Genomic DNA, 22,289 nt, shown 5'->3' on the forward strand with positions numbered 1-22,289 from the left:
ATATTACTGTTGAAAGTCAGGTCGGAATCTATCAGAACACCAAGGTTTCGGACTTGGTCTTTGGTTTTTAAAAAGAGTGACTCCAGGTATTTATTAATGGAAATCCTCTTTTCTTTATTGCCAGAAACAATTATCTCAGTTTTGTTGTGGTTTAATTGAAGACAATTTTGGCTCATCCAGTTATCGGTTTTAGACAATGACACAACACCTCAATTGAACTGTGGTCATCTGGAGACACTGCTAGATATAACTGCGTGTCATCTGCATAGCTATGATAGTCAAAATTTAAGTTCTGAAGAATTTGACCCAAGGGTAAGCATATACAGGCTGAACAGGAGGGGTCCAAGAACTGACCTTTGAGAGACCCCACAGGTCATTGCCATTCAATGAGATTGAACACTTCCAATGGTTACAAAATAACCTTTCCTCCAGGTAGGACCTGAACCATTTAAGGACTGTTCCATTTAGTCCTACCCACGTTTCAAACCTGTTCAGCAGTATATTATGATCTACCGTATCAAAAGCCGCACTGAGGTCCAACAAGACCAGAATTGACAGCTTTCCCTGGTCAGTATTCAACCTTATATCATTTATATCACTTTGATAAGAACAGATTTTGTACTGTGATGAGTTCGGAAACCTGATTGAAATTTAAAATAAAAATAACTCTCAAAAATCTTGGTTATGAAAGGGAGATTTGAGATGGGTCTATACCTTGCGAACAGGACAATCTTATAGGATAATCTTATTAGATTTAAGATTGTCTGGCGTTTGACGTGCTTGGTCGGGAAGGGGCAAAATCGGCACAAAAACATTGTCTTTATGTGCATAGATTATTTTACATTTGAGACGATGTGAGTCCCAGGATGCACATGTCTGGAAACAATGAGTCCCAGCCCTGGAACAATTAGTCCCTGCAATTTATGAGTACAGATACAGTAATCCTCCGCGATATGATGGTTTTTGGTCCCGATATATTGTAGATTTATATTTGTACAGTATTTTTGTGTTATCCATTACTTTTGCTCTCTTTCAATATATTATGCTTCAGCCTGCCACGGTAGCAAAATTTTTAAGACGATATATTTTATCACGATAAATGATCGTATCGTTGTTTGTTTTATGCCACTGATATAATGATATTATAGCACACAATAATTGAGGTACATCCTTTTTAAGAACAATTAACTTTCAATTCTAAAGAACATTGAACATTGGCATTGTAATGTAGAACAATAAATGAAAAAATATAAACAAATAAAATCAGACTCAGGCTCGGTTTCCAAAAAAATGCACTTAAATATAAAACATTTGGCACATAGGTATAGTCATTAACCCACTAAAGAGACCCAAAAATGTCTTAAAGCCTGACAAATTTGAATGAATTAAATAAAAACAAAAAACACCTGTAAGCGTATGTACTCGAAAGCATTTGGGCTTGGTCACTGATAAATCAGATGCCATACATTTTAATACCACTGTTATTTTTTAGTATTTATTTGTATTTATTGTATGAATGTTGTCGTGTTATGTACTGTATAATTTTTGCTGCCTCTTGGCTTTTGAAAGAGATATTTAAATCTATAAATAAGCTTTTACCTGGTTAAATAAAGAATGCAATCTAAAATAAGACTGGCCCTCGAGCTGCTGGACTGTGATGAGAGACCTTCACCTGTTTATCCAATGACACTGAAAATGGGTTCGCTGAAGTCAACTACTCCCTGAATATGAATAATGTGTGCCGCTGTGCTTATGGTTTATAAACAGTTAACTTTTCTGTGTGTGGTTGTGCTATGTGGGGAACACACACACACACACACACACACACAACTCCGAGCGCTGACATTTTAACGATGTCGCAGAGATCGAGTGATCTTTTTAGCTCCAGCCCTTAGCTTGCTAGCGTGTTAGCTCACAGACGAGCGAATGTAATAAACACTTAACTTTCCCTTAAGTGTCCCAGTTGTGGTTTTATTGCAAACACAGTTCTGCCAGCGGTTTGCTGCATCGTGAGCAGTGCGGCGGGTTACCACAACAATGAAAATCTATCGAGTCCAGAAAAAACTCCCGTGTCCATTGTCTGGAAAGATAACCCGTCCCACTCTGCCCCTCATTGGCTAGCACCTTGGAATTATACTTTTGATTCGCTGTGTTTGGAAGTTCTTCACTTACACACGCACGGCACGGCACGCACGCATGCCCCAACCCACAGACATGTAGAGCAGGTCTTAAACCATGAGTTTACGGAGGCAGAATGAATATGCTTCATGCGCCCCTGCTAATTTTCGTGTGTCACAGACACGGGACACGTATCAAACGAGATCCCTGATGTGATGTGTGTACCGGGCCTTCGTCTATTTTCAAAATGTAAACAGCGTGACGACAAGTACTGTCTAAATACCAATTCTAATTTAACCAGGAAATGTATTGGTCCAGTCATGGCTCAAACACCTGATGTGAATTTTGCCAGCTGTTTGTTAGAGAGCAGCAATTTGTGCAAAAAGTACAGAAACATTGAACAGTTTAATCTGAATTTTAAAATTTTAAATACCTAATTTATTGTCGTGTGGGGGGTTGTTGGGGGTACACAGCATGGGGATGAGGCAATAGTGTCAGTCTTACCTGGCTGTCCTGCAATATCTCCTCACACCCCTCCAGAGCAGAACACACAGTTTCGCTGCACTGAGGACACACCCAGATTAGGTCCTGCATTGTCTGCACCACAGCTGCACAGTGGGGAAAGGCACCAGAGATGGCATACAATAGGAGTCGATTACATAACATAAGTTGGACAAAAATCTTTTCAACAAACCGGTGAACAGTTCATGCAGAAATATACCTGACGTGATGCTCTCTTGTTTAAGCCGCAGCAGTCCAGTGAGAATCACTAGAGATCTGTCGCTGTAGCTCCACCCAATACGACCTGCAAATTACCCCATATGTGAATTACAAATGCAAGGTCAAGGACGATCACAGTGTATCCCACTAGGCATCCTACGATTGTTTATGATACTGTGTATATTTACCATAAAGGTTGTTGAACAAAACAATCAGGTTCCAATAAGGACAGTTCAAAACAAATCTTTCCAATGATTGTAGAAGAACAGGTTGACATGTCATGAACCATAACAACACAGAAAATCTAAATATAAGACATAAAATTGTGACCCGTGGAAAAATATCTGTGGGGGCAATGAATGTGTTTTAGGTCACGTTCACACTGCAGGGCATGATGCCCAACTCAGATTTTTTGTTAAATCCAGTCTTTTTATGTAATCGTTCACATTACAAAACAAATGCAACTACGACTGTGGACGGAACAAGTCAGTGATATCACACGCATGCGCACAAAACAGGACGTCACATTGTGCATGTCCACAAACACAAGGCGCAGTGGATATAGAAGTAAATATGGCCCCTCACGTAGGTCTCATCATGAAGCCTTTGTGGAAATTTCAAGGATTTTGTGCAACCGGAGCAAATATTTTCTTAAATTTATCAGTTCTAAAGTATCTTTTCTTCGTCGCTGACTGTTTTCTGCTTCTTCATCCGCCGTTGCTTTTGTGGCGCGTCAGTTTTGTCTAACAATTGATAGTATTCGATTTATAACCACATATGAAAGAGGCCTAGGTCGGTATGAAAAAAAAAATTGTAATTGTTCACACTGACGAAGAAAAAAATAATTAAAATAAATTAATAAATCAGATACAGGTCACATTGGAGGAGGGGGGGGGTAGGAAAAAATTGGACCTGCAGTAAGAACCCAGCCTTACTGTAGCTTAAAACTGCTTAAAAACAACAAAGACAGGAAAGTAAACAACCCATGTCCACGCCCAATTGCTATTTCAAAGTGAGTTGCTGTTTACCAATAGCTGATATTGCAGCATACGAAGTGTCTGTGTTGACATCAGTGCAGTATTCTTTCAGTTCATCCAGTAACATTGCAACGTTATCATCATTTACCAGCTCTACCAGCACCTGCAAACAGAATAGTACTCTTGTTACAAATATGAGCACTTGACTGGTCTGATTGATACTGTGATTAAAAATTCTCCCGAATGCATGCGCCAAGGCTTGTCATGAGAAATTTTTTTTTAAGACGATATATTTTCCCAAAAACTATCACGATAAAATGTTTGTTTTTTTAAGTGCCTCTAAAACAGTGATTTCGAATCGTTATGGAGCCAAGGCACATATTTTACAATTGAAAAATCTCACGGCACACCAACAACAAAAAAATGTCACAAAAAGTGGACATTAATTAGTGTATGTACTTCCTGCCATCTAATAGAAGAGCATTTATTTGTTCTGTTTGTCACCATGCCTCGCTGGCATAAATAGATGACGAAATATTCACTATTTCTTGGAAATAATTTTTGGTAGCAATTAAGTAAAGTTTGATAATTTCCCACGGCACATCTGAAGAGTGCTCACGCCACACTGGTTGTTAATCACTGATTTTAAAATCATGAAAAATAAACCCCCCCCCCCCCCCATTTATATATTAAAATAATTATTTTATTTATTTATTTATTTTTTTAAATCAGCATTGTTTTTTTTATTGTTATTATAATTTTCTCTCATTTGTCTATTAAATTGTTTTTCTTTACTCTGCAATATGGAACCCCTTGGGTCTGAATAAAGAGCTGCAAAAGTAGCTTGGTTTACATGGAGCCTACTATTCCAATTATAATCAGTTTAGAAGCCCAAACTGAATGAAAATCCCCCCCATACACACCTCAATCAGAATAAACAGGCCAAATCCGAATGGAATTTCATTCGGTTTCAAAGGGGTTGGATATTCCTTTGCCAAATAAATCAGAAGTAAATTTAAATAAGAATTTGAGAAGGGAGCCAATACTTTTTCATGGCACTGAAGAGATATGGTTAGAGAGATAGACAGGCCTACCTGCATCTTCCTCTGCTTGATATAGGCAGGCTCAGCATAGCCACAGAAGAAACGTTTGTAGTGTGCCCCCATCAGGCCAGGGACAGACCGCAGCAGCAACTGTATGGGAATCATAAAATGTATCACAGATGACCCAACATTTCTTCTGCCCACTTCTAGATTTGTAGTATTTTTTATCAAGCACTGAGAATCTGCACTGCAACAATTACTAACCCTAACCCTACAGTAGATGGTTATAAAATGAAGATAAAGTTAAACAGTTCTATTTTAACTTTGTATTGTAAAATACCCCTTCAATTACCATAATCAAACCATCACCTGACTCCAAACTCCCTTAGAGCTGTCGTGTTTAAGCTTTTAAATCTTTTTATAATGCTGCCAGTGTGCGACTGTAGAAATAGATATGCTGTCAATGCTGTGGTTGTCCATAAATCTGGGATTGATTACAGTATGTGGCTGATACACTGATATGTATGCATCCATCCATCCATTATCTGTACCGCTTATCCGCACTAGGGTCACAGGCATGGTGGAGCCTAATTCAGCTATCTTTGGGCAGGAGGCGGGGTACACCCTGAACTGGTCACCAGCCAATCGCAGGGCACCTAGAAACAAACAACCATTCACACTCACATTCACACCTACGGGCAATTTATAGTCTTCAATTAACTTACCATGGATGTTTTTGGAATGTGACAGGAAACCGGAGGACTCAGAGAAAACGTACGCAGGCACGGGAAGAACATGCAAACTCAGGCGAGGCCGGATTTGAACCCGGGTCCTCAGAACTGTGAGGCAGATGTGCTAACCAGTCTCCAACGTGCCGCCCCCATGATATGCAAATGTCTTTTTTTTAAGTTAAGACTTTTTAAAAGAAAAAATCGTTTGAATGAAAAAGGAACCTATATTGGTCAAGTCTGTCACAGTTTTGTTGGTTTAAATTAAAAACATAAAATGAGTATTAGATTATTTAGACATGTTCCAGTTTCAGTTAGGTCAGCATTGTATATAAACATACAGTCAGTATTATGATGTATATATACGTGATGCGCCGAAATTTCGGCGTCCAGTATAACAAATATTAGTGATGCCACCAGAATTTCGGTGGCCGATCGTCTGAAAATAGTCCAAAAGTCCATTTTTGGTTTTGGACCGAAATACTTTTGTCGCCGAAATAAAACAGTTTATTGTTGCTAACTCATAATTTTGCTATGGCCAACACGTAAACTTTTACAATACGTAGTTAAGTAGTATTTGCTATAAACAAGCAATGCCAATTGGGTTTTGCTGATTTTGTAGACGAATTGACTGGTACGTCACTATTTTACACACAGCCTACTGTCACGGTTTGATAATGAGATAGTCGTGCCCCATAAACCATAAATGTGACAGTTAAATAAGGCACACATTCAACTAGTGGCAACATAAACACACATTAACAACAAAAAGGAACGTCTTTATTACGGCAATAATTCAACTTTCCATGTTGCAATGAATTGTGGTAACTGCGTGGCTTCACACCATTATGCTAGCAGCTAGTCCAAACTGCAGCGTCCCTTTTGTCGCCCAACCTTGCTCATGATGTTGGGCCACTGAGGTTGCTTGTTGCATGCTATGTATTTGCGCCGCCACAGCTACCTACAAGCTACAGCTAATGCAGCTGAACACGATGCCGAGCCGCAGAGGCGAACACGGCTAAACATGATGCCGTTGCGACAGTTGTCAATGCAGCAAAAGTCACTAATCATCGCCTCCATGACAGCGAATAAATCACATTTTGAGAACTATCGTTATCACGGAGGGAGGATGAGACGGGAGAGAGACAGTCGGGAAGCCAGTTCCGAAGCTATCGTAACATGAAGTCGCAAAACACGAGAATAAGTAATTGGGTGGTACAGTACACTTGTCACATAGGTCTGGATGGAACCGCATTATAACGGAGATTAGCCAACTCTGAAGACCAAAACATCACATTTATATCTCTCGACACGTATTAGTTGGCTTGTTATTTTGTTGTTCAAACTTGGTTACTCTCTGCTGTAACACAATTCGAGCCAGACCTATGTGACAAGTGTACTGTCTCACAGTTAGCATCATGCTTTTCCGTTTTTTCCTACCCACTCCAATGCCCTCCCTTCGTGATAACCTAAACAATATGTGTAAGAAGCATGGTACAAAGTGTAGTTTATTCGCTACCATGGAGGCGATGATTAGTGACTTACAATACGTTGACACCGAAATTTCGACTCCGCGGCTTGGCAGCCGGGGGCGTAATATAGCGTGCCCCCAAGCAGCTTTTTTTCCCCTTTAATTTAAACAATATAGTGTTTATTTCATCGAATTCATTTATGAAATGTTCGTCACGTACTGGCTGGTAATGTCGGACACTGGATTTTCTTTCACCCCCCAATATCCAGAAAAATCGCTGTTACGGCTGTAACGAGTCAGCATTCAGTGATTTCCGTCACAACATGCAGACATTTCGTAACATTTGGCAGCTCTGTTGGTGGGCTTGATTATTATTATTATTATTTTTTAAATGAATGTAAAGTAGTTTGTGTTGCATATTTTTATATGAGAGCTTACAAATTCAGTCTATTTGACAATCTCTTTCAGTGTTTTGGGATTTGGTTTTCGGCATTGGGCTCCACAGTTTTGGTTTTCAGTTTTGGCCAAGATTTTGGTGCATCATCGGACTTGGAGTTGCTGTTTTTGAATTTTAAGTCATTTCCCGCCGCGTGAGTTTGCCTCTTTCATACTCGTGGGTGTTTACATACTTCCTCAAGCTAACACGAATAACGCACTGCCAATGCTCGCTGAACAAGTAAACTAACTAAAGAAATGATGCCGGCTTTTACGAAAGCTCGAACAATAGTGCAAGCAGACACATTAGCCCAAGCATCCACAATCGATTCACAATTTGTGGCGTAACTCGCCCGGTGCTGCCTCCCAGTCTTAGTAAAACTGTGTTCGCCATCTGTCATCCATCGCTTCCACACCGCTCGCAACTTCACTTTGAAAACCCTGTTTACACCGATGTCCACCGGTTGGAGTTCCTTAGTCAAGCCTTCCGGAATGATTGCAAGCTTTCTCACTTGCTGCACATGGCAGAGTTATTGCAGTCAGTCGAAAGGTGACTTGAGATGCTTCTCCCGGCTGTTCTTTGCTCATTAATCCATTGCTCGAGTTTGTCTTCCAACTTGGGCCAACTCGCCTTGTTTCCGCGGAAACTCAGCTTTGTCTTCTTGACTAGACGAAGCTCGTTTTCCTGCTTCCTCCACTTGCGAACCATGGATTTGTTGATCTTGAATTCTCTCGCGGCTGCTCGATTCCCATGTTCCTCCGCGTAACTAATAGCTTGCAGTTTAAACTGTGCTTTGTAAGCGCGTCTCTTCATTTTCGGGGGTCCTTAGCCAGACCGATGCACATACCAGCGCTATGTACCTACTGGGGGCGTGCCTTTAGCGTCCTCTGTCACGCGCACCCTTGCCCCTTTAACGTTCGCATGCTGTCCTCAGTCACGCCCGCCTTCCTTTATATAAGCTGTGTATCGGCAGGAAATGTTCCCAGTCAGTCAAGCGGAGCGCTCATTAAGCCAAGTTCTCCAAAAAACACGCCGGGTTCTCTCTCGTCATTGTCAAAGTCAGTCTCATTGCCAGGGGGCTGTTCAGCAATAATGCCGGCTTTCGCGAAAGCTCGGAGAACAGTCAAAGCAGATACCTTAGCCCAAGCATCCACAATCCATTCACATATGGTGGCGTAACTTGCCCGGCGTTGCCTCCCAGTTTTAGTAAAGCTGTGTTCGCAATCTGTCATCCATTGCTCCCACGCCAGCTTTTCCTTGTAATCCGCCGGATGTTGCTGCGCCACGGTAGTCCTTGCACAGATGGATAAATGGCACCGTTTCATAAAACGAAAGCACCAAGATGGACATCCTTGAAAATGTTCGATTTTCATTTATTCTGCAAGCGTTATTGCCCTCAGTCTGACAGCTTGCAGTTTAAACTGTGCTTTGTAAGCGTGTCTCTTTATAGGTGCCATTTTCGGGGGTCCTTAGCCAAACCGATGTTTTGCACAATGCACACCCCGGCGCTAAATACCTACTGGGGGCATGGCTTTGGTGTCCTCCTTCACGCACACCCTTCCCCCTTTACGTCCGCATGCTGTCCTCAGCCGCTTTTCCTCTGTATAAGCAGCATGTCGGCAGGAAATTCTCCCAGTCAGTCAAGCGGAGTGCTCATCACACAACAACATTTATAGATGTTGGAACTCAGTGCATACATAAGGCGTGCCGCATTATAAGGCACCCCGTCTATTTTGGAGAAAATGTAAGACTTTTAAGTGTGCTTTATGGTCGTGGAAATACGTTCATTTCTCTTTGCGATATCACTAACGACTCTAAATCAGTCTGCCGTGGATTACAATTGCGAAACAACTACAAGCGACCATCCCCCCAAGCAGAGAACAATAAAGGGCTAGCTGACGACTTGAACACCTTCTACTGCAGATTTGAAAAGAACACTTTCACACCCTATACCCACCCAGCTGCACCACCGACCACTATCACACCACTGACTCCCCCCTCCTGTGTTGACCATCCAAGAACAGAATGTGAGACGCATCTTCAAACAACAAAAGCACCAGCAGCAGCAGACCTTGTGTCCCCATCCTGCCCCTGTGTGCGGACCAGCTCGCTCCAGTCTTCACAAAGATCTTCAATAGATCTCTGGAACTGTGTGAAGTAACATCCTGTTTCAAACTCTCCACCATCATCCCAGTCCCCAAGAAACCTGCAATCTCAGGCCTGTCACCCTGACATCTGTGGTCATGAAGTCCTTTGAACGCCTCGTGCTGGACCACCTCAAGAGCATCACAGATCCCCTGCTTGACCCCCTGCAGTTTGCCTGCCGAGCAAACAGGTCTGTGGATGGCGCAGTCATCATGGGAATACACTTCATCTGAGAACACCTCGACAGCGCAGGGACCTATACAAGGATCCTGTTTGTGGACTTCAGCTCTGCGTTCAACACCATCATCCCCGAACTCCTCTCCTCCAAGCTTCTCCAGCTCATCCTAGAACACCTTGACAATTTTTTTCATCAGTTTTTATTATTTTATTAGTATTTAACCAGACTGTGATGGATGAACACAGGACTGATTCGATGACTGCTGTGTATAACTGCCTCAACAGCTCCTGTGGCAGGTGGTGCTTCTTCAGAAGCCACAGGAAGTACATCTTCTGCTGGGCCTTTTTGAGGATGGAGTTGATGTTGGTGTCTCACTTCAGGTCCTGAGAGACTAATTCCCAGGAACTTGAAGGTCTTGATGGTTGACACAGGGCACTTGGACAGTGTGAGGGTCAGCTGTGGCGAAAGATGCCTCCTGAAGTCCACGATCATCTCTACAATCTTAAGCGTGTTCAGTTCCAGGTTGTGTCGGCTGCATCACAGTTCCAGCTGCTCCACTTCCTGTCGGTACGCAAACTCGTCACAGTCTATAATGAAACCGATGACTGGGGTGTTGTCTGCAAACTTTAGGAGTTTGATAGATTGGTGTGTTGAGGTGCAGTCGTTCGTGTAGAGACAAGAGCAGCGGAGAGAGGACAACTCCTTGGGGCCCCCCGAAGCTGGTGGTGCATGTAGATGAGGTGGTGTCCCCGAGTCTCACCTGCTGTGTCCTGCCCGTGAGGAAGCTGTAAATCCACTGGCAGATGGCAGGCGAAACTCTGCGTAGCTTGACGCGCACACGGCAAAAATTGTCGCTGCGCGTAGAACGCCGGAGATCATCTCTCGTGATTGGTCCGCTTTAGTCACATGCTGTGATGACTCAGCGTGCCACTTGGTGCTACATACCACCTACGCCGCCGCCTTCTTGATCGATTTTGCAGCATAATTAGACGTATCATCTGGTCATCGAGGTCCATTTGTTCTAGCAGGCACTGTTCCACGGTCGCCATTGTTGTTGCTTTGTTCCTTGTTACTGAAAGGAAAGTAAAAACGGCTACCGGAAATAGCCAAAAAAATGCAAAGGAAACTCCACCCTGTGGTGTCCTAGCAAATACCAGCCATAGCGACACCCCCAACTTGGAGGTGAATTGCAGTACATTTTCAAAACTGCGCGCGTGGGTTGCGCTCAAGTAGAAAGGCAAACTACGCGTGGGACAGCCGCAGTGACGTCAGCGCAGTCGCCGCCCGCGCGAGTATAAAGAAGCCTTTAGTCATTGGCGGTAAACCGTTTTTCTAGCTTTACTGCATAATTTTTCTTTGCGATGTTAATTTCTTTAGCCATCTGGTTTCTAGCACAATTATACAAGGCTCTATCCCCAATTCAATAGGCGTCCTCTTTAGCCTGGCAAAGTTGCTTAAGTTTGTTACTGTACGTGCAAAAGGACTTTGTTGGTACACACACCTCTTCACAAAAACTGATATAGGATGTAACAGTATCCGTAAATTCATCCAGGCTGCGAGTTGAATTTATAAAGACACTCCAGTCTGTGCAGTCTAAACAGCTTTGAAATTGTATCTTTGCTTCATTTGTCCACTTCTTCACTGTTTTCACCGTAGGCTTCGCACATTTAAGTTTTTGCCTGTATGTTGGTATTAAATGAATTAAGCAGTGATCATACGAGCCCAGAGCTGCATGGGGGATAGCACAGTATGCCTTATTTCGCGAAGTATAACAGTGGTCTAGAATGCTATTTTCAGTCAAATACAAGCAGCACAGTCAATGTGCTTTGTCAATTGTTAAAATCCCCCAGAATATTAGGGGTGAAACTGGGTGCTTTTTTTCAATATAGTTTACTTGTTCAGCGAGCGTTAGCAGTGCAGCATTTGTGCTAGCTTGAGGAGGAATGTAAACACCCACTCGTATGAAGATGCAAACTCACGCGGCGAGTAGAATGACTTACAGTTCAAAAACAGCGACTCAAAATCATGGCTGCAGTGTGTGCTGGGCTCCATGACACCATTTTTCGTTGATATAGAAGCATATCCTGCCGCCTTTCGTAGATTCGTAGGGAGCGTAGAATTGCAAGGTGAATCGACGGGAATGGTGTTTGAAATCCTCTCTTACAGCGCTTGACCTGGATTCCGGCACGTTTCCCCCTCCGCCGTCTTTGCCTCCATGCTCCGTACACCGCGGCCCCGCTTCGGTAAGTGACTCAGAGAAAAGAACTGAGCGAATTAGTGAAAGTTGGTGAAAGAAAGTCCAGGGTAGACTGGAGATAATGCGTGACTCACTGACACAAGGGAAAATGATAAAGACGAACGAAAAAAAACAAAAACAGACAATACTAGAGACCACGTAACTGAGGCGACCACACAGTTAGGCGCCATCTTGGAAGATCATACTGCTAATCAGACAATGATTATACTATCAATATCAATACGAGCACAAGGTTAAAAAAATACTAATAAAACACTATCACGTCGCTATTATCTTGGTGATCGTCATCATCATGATTGTCTTTTACAAAGTGGAAACAACTGCACTTAGCAAGTAGGAATGTTAGTGTTACTGACATTCACTTCAGTTTTGAGCATATTGTATCCATCTAAGTGCATATCTCTTTTGTCCAAATGCAAACACTCACCTGGATGTGGCAGAGCACAGTGAACCTGATCTCTCTGGAAGCACTCCCACAGGCGGCCAGCAGGGGAACCCGTACTCGTTCCAAGGCCGCCAGGCTGACTGCAGGCAAGGTTGAGCACAAGCTCAGGAAGAGGCTCAGCGTGGAGGCCATGACTGGCAAGTGTGGGCTGACCAAGGAGGCGTCCAGCAGGGAGAGGATGTCATAGAGCTCATCCTCGGACTGAGGTTGGTAGCGCTGGAGTATCTTAAGCACCTCGCCCTGACCCCATACATCACATTCCTTCAGCCTATGTTGACACACACAAAGAGGTTGTTCACATTAGCTATAGTATTTATACGTTTCCTCAGAGAGGAAAAATGTGATCCAACTGACTGCAGCCTGGACTGGTCACCTTCAAATCACTGGATGCACTGAATGGGAATTAATAACCAGAACAAGTGCATTGAAGTCAATTATGTCAACCACAACAATACTTGCATTGAGACTATCAGATTACACTTGGATAGAGAGATAAAACGGGGTATAGACTACACACATACAAATAACCAGGGCGAATGTGAGCGATGTTCCCTCCCCAATCTGCTCAGAAAATGGTCTCGACTGACCAATATAAATTATAAACCTTTTCAGAAATTACGATCACAAATCCTTGTGTGTGTGGTCAAGGCCCAGTTCGGCCGAGGCACAGACTCTGTGATAGTATATGAGTTCCCCATGAGCCACATTAAAGAATTTACTACTATCTCTAAAACCGTGACTGATACTAATCGCATTACTATTTTAGGTTTTTAGAAAAAACAAAGCCAGTTCAGTATACATTTTAAATGTTCCATCTGATATTTCAAATGCTTGCAAGTTTTTACCTAAAAGGGAAGACCTCTGCTTAGTCCAGAAAAACACAATTGGGTTATTTATTATTTAGCAAGTCTACACACATGGACATCACACATCTGCACAAATGAATAGCTTATATCATAACTAACATGACATTTTGTTTTAAATTAAAAGAAGGCAATGCAGTTCATATGTAAAGGACCGTTTCATAGTATGGTACATCGTATCTCATATACAGTAGAGTACAGATGATGACAGTATGCGGGCAAAATTGTCTCTGCGCTCCATCACTTCTCTCCCTGTGTGTGGTCTGCTTCTCTATGGCATATAATACACACAACACAAAATATGCTGTAGTGAAAATGAAACTTCCCTTTGTGGATTTTACCAAAGGTGGGTAGAGTAGCCAAATATTGTACTCAATTAAGAGTACTGTTACTTCAGAATAATATGACTCAAGTAAATAGTAGCCCTCCAAATATTTACTTAAGAGTAAGAAAGTACTCAGTCAAAAACCTACAACAGTAACTCGTAACTTCGAATGTAAAAATAAATAAAATAAAAAATTACAATCAGAGCATGAACGTCAAATGGAATTAAAAAATAATATATGGGAATTGTTGGATTTATCTTACCAAACATTATAATGAATAAACACAAAAGGACTGAAGACGTTGGTCATTTTACTCATGAGGAGGGCGCATGGGAGATTGTTCAGGTTACAGCCTCTCAACACGCTCTAAACAATCTCCCCCGTCGCTCCTACATTTATTTGAAAATAGGAGGGTTCTACAAGACAATGTTCTTAGCATTAAGACACAACAAAAAACATAGGACCAGACGACACCTGTCCCGTCCCCGACCACATCCGATCACGTCCTTGGTCAAGGCGCCCTTCCATCAAATGTTGCTGAGTCATCTTCTTGAAGGCGAGACATCTTTCTATCTAAATATTGTCCATAATACTAATGCAAGCTACTAATGCAAAATACTAATGCAAGCTACTAATGCAAAATACTAATGCAAGCTAAGCAAATAAATGATAACTACTAAAATATATCTAACAGGAATCCACACACACCTGGCACTATTTCAATTTTAAACTGCCCAAAAATCAACAACGCATGCATTAGGCCCTACAGAAACATTATTTGCTTTATTCACTTCATGAAGAAGCTGTTCGCTGAGCAGACTTGAAAGTGTGTGTGTGTGTGTGTGTGTTTGTGTGAGTGAGTGAGTGAGTGAGTGAGTGAGTGAGTGAGTGAGAAAGAGAGAAACATCTGCAACTAACCGCAAGATGTTTATGTTTTCTCAAGTTAGAAGTGGGCTGAAATATCCAAGTTTGGGCAGTCACATAAGAGTTACATGGAAAAGCTGTTGTTTTTCTGAGTCTGTAAAGACTTGGGTGGATGATTTATTCCCCCTAAAATTAGTCACATTGATTGGCCCACGAATGGGTTGTGTGCGGTCTTGTGACTGTTTTGTGTCATCTGATTGGTGAATTGGAGTCAAGTGACACTTGTGATCATGTTGGATTGGTGCAACAGCACCATATGCGGAAGTCGATGAAGTCTAAAAATTGATCACGCGGGCACTAACGGATAAATAAAAGTAGCGAGCAGCATGTCGATCATTTCAACAGAGTCAACGTATCGATTTTTTTTCACATAAATACTCAAGTAAAAGTAAAAAGTATGGTTCACTCAAACTACTCTCACAAGTACAATTTATCCAAAATGTTACTTGAGGAAATGTACTACCCACCTCTGGATTTTAGTATATAAAATTGACCCGAACTCTCATAATTTTACAGCTTTCATCTATAAAGGAACACAGATCATTTTAAATCTTGGCCAACCTGTTGAGGAGGTGATGAGCGATGGGTTTGTTGATAGCAACCCCTCCTTCCTCCTTAAGGATCTCCTCGAGAGCTCGAAGGCAATTCACCATCACTACAGGATCTGGGTCCCTGAGAAGGCTGTACAGCTCATTCACCACCATAGCATCTGTCAGAATTGTCACCGTAAGTATTTTAAGAAAAGAGCATTCATTTTCAAGCACAAACAAATTGGATTCGTGGTTTAATATCTGGACAATAGATACACAACCCCAATTCCAATGAAGTTGGGACAATGTGTTAAACATAAATAAAAAAAGAATACAATGATTTGCAAATCATGTTCAATCTATATTTAATTGAATACCCTACAAAGACAAGGTATTTAATGTTCAAACTGATAAAATGTATTGTTTTTAGCAAATAATCATTAACTTAGAATTTTATTCCTGCAACACATTCCAAAAAAAGCTGGGACAGGTAGCAAAAAAGACTGACAAAGTTGAGGAATGGTCATCAAACACCTGTTTTGGAACATCCCACAGGTGAACAGGCTAATTGGGAACAGGTGGGTGCCATGATTGGGTATAAAAGGAGCTTCCCTGAATTGAAAAGTTGTGGAAAACTTTTAGAGGACAAATCAGGATTTACGTTGATGTGAGAGTAAATTTGAAGCTTTACAAATACAAAGGTAAGTTTATGTCTTCATGTTATGCATATGAATGTTACACAATATAATTATATTTGTAATGTGTTTTACGGTTTTAAGACGTGCTTTAAAATTGTTGTGAGTGAATGGAAAGAAATACAGTATAATACAACCCCAATTCCAATGAAGTTGGGATGTTGTGTTAAACAAATAAAAACAGAATACGATGATTTGCAAATCATGTTTAACCTATATTTAATTTAATTCACTACAAAGACAAGATATTTAATGTGCAAACTGATAAACTTTATGGTTTTTATCAAATAATCATTAATTAAGGATTTTATGGCTGCAACACGTTCCAAAAAAAGCTGGGACACGTGACAAAAAAGACTGAGAAAGTTGAGGAATGCTCATCAAACACCTGTTTGGAACATCCCACAGGTGAACAGGCTAATTGGGAACAGGTGGGTGCCATGATTGGGTATAAAAGGCAGTTCCTTGAATTGTTCAGTCATTCACAAGCAAAGATGGGGCGAGGGTTACCTCTTTGTGTACAAGTGCGTGAGAGAATCAGAATCATCTTTATTTGCCAAGTATGTCCAAAAACACAAGGAATTTGTCTCCGGTAGTTGGAGCCGTTCTAGTACGACAACAGACAGTCAATTGACAGAGAACACTTTGGAGACCTAAAGACATTGACAAAAAAAACAGTCACTGACCAGTAAAGGGTTGCTAATTATCCGGTAAAAACAAATTTTTGGACAATTGTGCAAAAAGATGCAGAGACCTCTAGCACTTAGAGCAGTTTGAATGACTAATATTGCAATCGTCCGGTGCAATGGACATTGTGCAAAGGTCGCCGAATAGTCGGAACAGTTTAAGGACAATGTTCCTCAATGTACAATTGCAAGGAATTTTGGGATTTCATCATCTCCTGTCAATAATATCATCAAAAGGTTCAGAGAATCTGGAGAAATCACTGCATGTAAGCGCCAATGCCTAAAACCAACATTGAATGCCCGTGATCTTCGATCCCTCAGGCGGCACTGCATCAAAAAACGACATCAATGTGTAAAGGATATCACCACATGGGCGCAGGAACACTTCAGAAAACCAATGTCAGTAAATACAGTTTGGCGCAACATCCGGAAGTGCAACTTGAAACTCTACTATGCAAAGTAAAAGCCAATTATCAACAACACCCAGAAACGCCGCCGGCTTCTCTGGGCCCGAGCTCATCTTAGATGGACTGATGCAAAGTGGAAAAGTGTCCACATTTCAAATTGTTTTTGGAAATTGTGGACGGGCCAAAGAGGAAAAGAACCATCCGGACTGTTATGGACGCAAAGTTCAAAAGCCAGCATCTGTGTTGGTATGGGGCTGTGTTAGTGCCAATGGCATGGATAACTTATACTGTGAAGGCACCATTAATGCTGAAAGGTACATACAGGTTTTGGAGAAACATATGCTGCCATCAAAGCAACGTCTTTTTCATGGACGCCCATGGGGCCTCATGTACAGAGACTTCCGTGGATTTCCTACTGAAACATGGCGTACGCTGAAATCCAGAAAACGTCGTACGCACAAAAATATCCAGATGTATGAAACTGTGCGTATGCATGAATCCAAGCACATTTCCTTCGTACATTCCAATCAACGTAGAAATGAGTGCACATCTTGGAGTAGCCAACTCCTCCGTGTCCACGCCAACATTTAAATACGCAAATCATATTTAAATGAACCCTGCACCTGAGATCCCGATCTCAGCATGATCAGGAAAAAAGGACAATGAGCAAGGTAATGAAGAAAAAAAATAATTCTGAATGTGAAGTTGCTCAATGCAGTGGAGGGTGCGCAAGAAAGTCCTCTTTGGCACGCTGTCTTCTGGAGTTAACAACATGCGAAAGAGTAGCGAATGGGACAGCGCGTGTGCGGCTGTCGATGCTGTGGGGTTGGAACAGTGCACACACGCTGAACTAAAAAAGAAGTGGTCAGATATTAAGGTGGATGTGAAGTGGAGGACAGCTGCCCACCGCCAAAGTGTGGCCAAAACAGGCGGAAGAAAGGGCGTGGAGGGCCTCGCCCCGTTCGAGGAGAGAATCGCTGTGATCATGGGTGACACTACTCTTCCGGGTGGTGGGAGCACATGTGGCTGACTCTGATCACCCCACAAGGTTAATACCATGAATTTTTATAACTCATAACAAATGTGTTCATACAGTAACCTACACTCAGCCCTGTGTGATAAAGGTTTATGCATAAATGTATGTATGGTATTTGTAATCAATCTTTTGAATTCAAATAGAAGCATATCAGCATATCAAAGAGGATATCAAAAACGTTGAGTCCTTTTTGATGACTCAATTTATTATTTTAATGTGCAGGAGAGGACACACACACTGAAAAAAAATAGTAATTTTTTTTAGGAGAAGAGGGGTAAATTATGTCATTTCAACACATTTTAATCATGTGCAACCGATGTACATGTTCAAATTAAGGAAATTCAAAGGACTATTTTTATGTGCAGTCGCAGCCACACGCTACATGTTCGGGGGATTCGTCCACCGTACCTGTCGTCTCCTCCGGCATTCCCAGGGTCTCCAATGCTATTACACTCCAACCGGCTGCCGCTGCACCCGTGCAGACTGATAAAAAGAGTCCTTTCTCAATTTACTTAATTTGGACGTACATCGGTTGCACGTGATTAAAATGCGTGAAAATTACATTATTTATCCCACTTCTAAAAAAATAATAATAATAATTTCATTTTTACAAGGCTTTACACGATCAGGATTTTTGGGGCCGATAACCTATCACCATCACAAAATGGAGGAATGTCTATTTCAATGACTTGTTCATTTACTGTATTTACTTGTGTACTTAATTGCTCAACAAATTATAGTTACAATAAATGATCTATTTATGCCAGTGAGGCATAGTGACAGACAGAACAAATGAATGGTCTTCTATTAGATGGCTGGAAGTAAATACAGTAATTAATGTATCCACTTTTTGTGACATTTTTGGTTGTTGGTGTGTCGTGAGATTTTTCAATTGTAAAATATGTTCCTTGGCCCCATAAGGTTGGAAATCACTGCTCTAGTCAGATTGTGCATTCTAATCAGTCAGGTCAAACCAACATTACATGACAGAAATAATGGGTGCTAACTTACTGTAATTAAATTACTTTATCTTTAATTAAATTACTTCACCCACACCGAAACGTTAGAGCATGATTCGACAGAACGGCGGCATGTTTACGTCCAACCGTTCGTGCTAGCACTAGCTTGCTAGGCTACATAACGTTTTGTTACCTGCTTGCGAACCGTATCGTATTAAAAGTACGGGAACATACCTTAAGCAAGCCTTAAACGAACGTCCTCTCCTCTCCTGAGCACTGGTGACCACCAACACACGTTTATCCCCATTTTGGTTTATAATACACTCTTGTTGTCGTCGCCTCGGTAACGGGTGTATCCGGTCGCATTTGAGTTGACAAGGTAAAGCCTAATGATCGTAAAAAACGGGATGCAGTGGTATCGGAATACAAGATTTTATTGCAGTAGTCTGACAGTCCAAGCGTGAAAGAGCAAATTTGTCTTGTAGTCTGATCCGGGCATTACGTGTTGTCTATTCCACACCGCCAACATGTTTTTTTTTTTTTTTTTTTTTTTTTTTTTATAAATAACTTCATTAGCTGTCAGATATTTACAGCACTACGTCAAAAGACACACGACAAGGCTAAAAAATAAACTAGCGTTTGGATTCAAATATACTGTGCACGCGGCGACGCGGAGTTAATGTCTTTTACGGAGCTGATCAATTACGTTGTTGTGATCTGCGAATTATGACATTATAGCCGAGCAGCATAAAATGCTAAATATCGGCCGATACCGATCAGCCGATAAAATCGGTGTAAAGTCCAATTTTAACACATTTTAATCATGCGCAACCAATGTACATTCAAATTAAGTACATTCAAACGACATTTTTTTTCAGTGCTTGTGCTGGAGTCACAAAGCGATTGTGAGGGCAATGGGCAGCATCAATGATCGCCTTGATCAATTAATCGGTGTCCTCACAAATATCAGTGGTTCATTAAATACACTGGTTAACAAATGAATTCTGAGTCCTTGCCTCAATTACATTGTTGAAATCAAATGTTGCCAGACATGAATTGTTCATTAGTGCTAATTGTTCATGTGTCTCTGATGTGCAGATTTATAATAACAGTTTCCCAGCATCACCTAAGTGTTGCCAAAGCACCAAAAGCTGTAGAAATGTGCGTATGCCAGCCATGCAGTTGGCGTGAGGCACCGCACATTTACACAGTCATTTCACTCTTGATACATCTGACCTTTGCCGTGAAAAAGAACGTACGCCACGTTTTTGTGCGTACGCACCTTTTGTACATGAGGCCCCTGCTTATTTCAGCAAGACAATGCCAAATTCTGCACGGGTTACAACAGCATGGCTTCGTAGTAAAAGAGTGCGGGTACTAGACTGGCCTGCCTGCAGTCCAGACCTGTCTCCCATTGAAAATGTGTGGCGCATTATGAAGCGTAAAATACGACAACGGAGACTCCGGACTGTTGAACAGTTGAAGCTGTACGTCAAGCAAGACTGGGAATTAATTCCACCTACAAAGCTTCAACAATAAGTGTCCTCAGTTCCCAAACATTTATTGAATGTTGTTAAAAGAAAAGGTGACATAACACAGTGGTAAACATGACCCTGTCCCAGCTTTTTTTGGAACATGCTGCAGCCATAAAATTCTAAGTTAATGATTATTTGCTAAAAACAAAGTTTATCAGTTTGAAGATTAAATATCTCGTCTTTGTAGTGTATTCAATTAGATATAGGTTGAACAAGATTTGCAAATCATTGCATTCTGTTTTTATTTATGTTTAACACAACATCCCAACTTCATTGGAATTGGGGTTGTAGTTAAAGTTGCAATCTGAAGCTGAAAAACATCTCAGTTGGCCATAATATACAGTACATCTGTGATTTAATTTACACTTGCCTCAAGCTTAGTCTCAAGGTTACATTTGATCAATAAAGTTGTACATTTTTAGACATCCAATATTTGTCAATTTTCACATTTTAATCTAAGCACCTCACCCATTCCAGAATTCGGTTGGAGATTGTTCAATTTGGCCCAGCCTAGCACAGCAACCCGCCGCACACAAGCCGCTCTGTCCCTCAGTCCTGCTGTGAGAGGCTGTTCCACATATTCCACCAAACTGGGCAACCTGTAACACCGAAATAGAGTCAAGTTAAAAGTCAAAACGTTTACACAATTTTCAGACCAATAAGGATGGTTTGAATTGACTAAAGAGTGTGTGAGTCACCTCAAGTTGGTCATGTTCCTTAAGGCCAGGCTGCGGACCATCGGGTTTGGATCCTGGCAGTCCTTCCTCAGTGTGTTGATGACCAGCAGAGACAACTCAGGATTCATAGAAGCATAGGAGCACAAGAAGACGTAGACCAGTTTCTTCTGGACAATGTCTACTGTGGCACATGCTTTGACCATCTCACTGAACAGGCTGGATACATCTACACCCTGTGACATAAGTCTGAAATACAAGAGGGGACGGATGTGAGTGTCGTGAGGATCAAAGGGGAAAGTTAAGTTATTCATCAGATGTCTTATCAACTGGATTGTGATCAAGGTCAGAAAAAATGTAGGGACTGATTTTTATACTGTATTCAGTAATTAATTTTTGGGGCCTGAGGCATGCATTGGGGTTTAAAGCTGTGGAAATCCTTCATAGCATTACTTTTGAATTACAAACACTTATCTCAAAGCATCATTGTGTGTGTGTGCGTGTGCGTGCGCGTGCGCGCGCGCTCCGCCAACCTGATGACTTGTAGAGTGGCGTTCCTGTAACGCAGCTGGTCAGACTGGACGTGGGGGTTGGACAGAGCTCTCCTCAGGTCCCTCACGACGTCCTCGCTACCCAGATACGGCATGGTGGACTCAGAAAACCTACCATGCGTGGTCACTGGTCATAAATCATGTTGTTAAGCTGTGCAGCCTGTTTCAAACACGGCAGTCACATATAAATGGGTCTCAAATTGCATCTAACCTAACCGAAACGCCAAAAATGTTAACGCACGTACAGAATGTCGTATGTAACTCGCAAACTCTCACCGTTAACTCTTCACACCTTATGTTTGTTTTCCCATTGACTAAACTTCCGTCTTTCTTCTTCTGCGTTTCTTGTTAATACGTCTGCCGCCTCCTTGTGGTAGGAAGACGAACAACCCGAATGTGATGTGTTGAGAAGCTGCTGGATGGCGACCCTTGACTGACCCCCGGATTTCAGAAACACCAATGTCATAACGTGGCGGTAAACGTTCAGTTGACATTTCTGTCCGTTCGTAGTGTTTCCCAACCTTTATTGATTCTTGGCACCCATTCTACCTTAGAGAATTCTCACGAAACTCCACCAAATAATGT

The 22,289-nt window shown here is 41.7% G+C and overlaps 1 protein-coding gene across 5 annotated transcripts in view; it reads right to left on the bottom strand.

Moving 5' to 3' along the window:
* ap4b1 (adaptor related protein complex 4 subunit beta 1) overlaps nt 1–22,045 on the bottom strand; it is a 31,018-nt gene extending 8,973 nt beyond the window's left edge. For 2 of the 5 annotated variants that reach the window (XM_061687901.1, XM_061687868.1), the window contains exons 1-9: nt 21,687–22,007; nt 21,178–21,402; nt 20,948–21,078; nt 15,193–15,340; nt 12,501–12,786; nt 4,910–5,008; nt 3,867–3,978; nt 2,840–2,923; nt 2,623–2,726 (exon numbers count right to left, since the gene is read on the bottom strand). In XM_061687901.1, coding sequence (XP_061543885.1) covers nt 2,623–2,726; nt 2,840–2,923; nt 3,867–3,978; nt 4,910–5,008; nt 12,501–12,786; nt 15,193–15,340; nt 20,948–21,078; nt 21,178–21,402; nt 21,687–21,799 — 1,302 coding nt within the window. In that variant the 5' untranslated portion in view covers nt 21,800–22,007. Of the gene's footprint in view, nt 1–2,622; nt 2,727–2,839; nt 2,924–3,866; nt 3,979–4,909; nt 5,009–12,500; nt 12,787–15,192; nt 15,341–20,947; nt 21,079–21,177; nt 21,403–21,686 lie in introns of all 5 variants that reach the window. The other 3 variants (XM_061687885.1, XM_061687876.1, XM_061687893.1) reach the window with 3 other exon arrangements.
* Between the last annotated feature and the right edge of the window lie 244 nt (nt 22,046–22,289).

Source organism: Phycodurus eques, chromosome 1 (genome assembly GCF_024500275.1).
Source record: "Phycodurus eques isolate BA_2022a chromosome 1, UOR_Pequ_1.1, whole genome shotgun sequence".
NCBI lineage: Eukaryota > Metazoa > Chordata > Actinopteri > Syngnathiformes > Syngnathidae > Phycodurus > Phycodurus eques.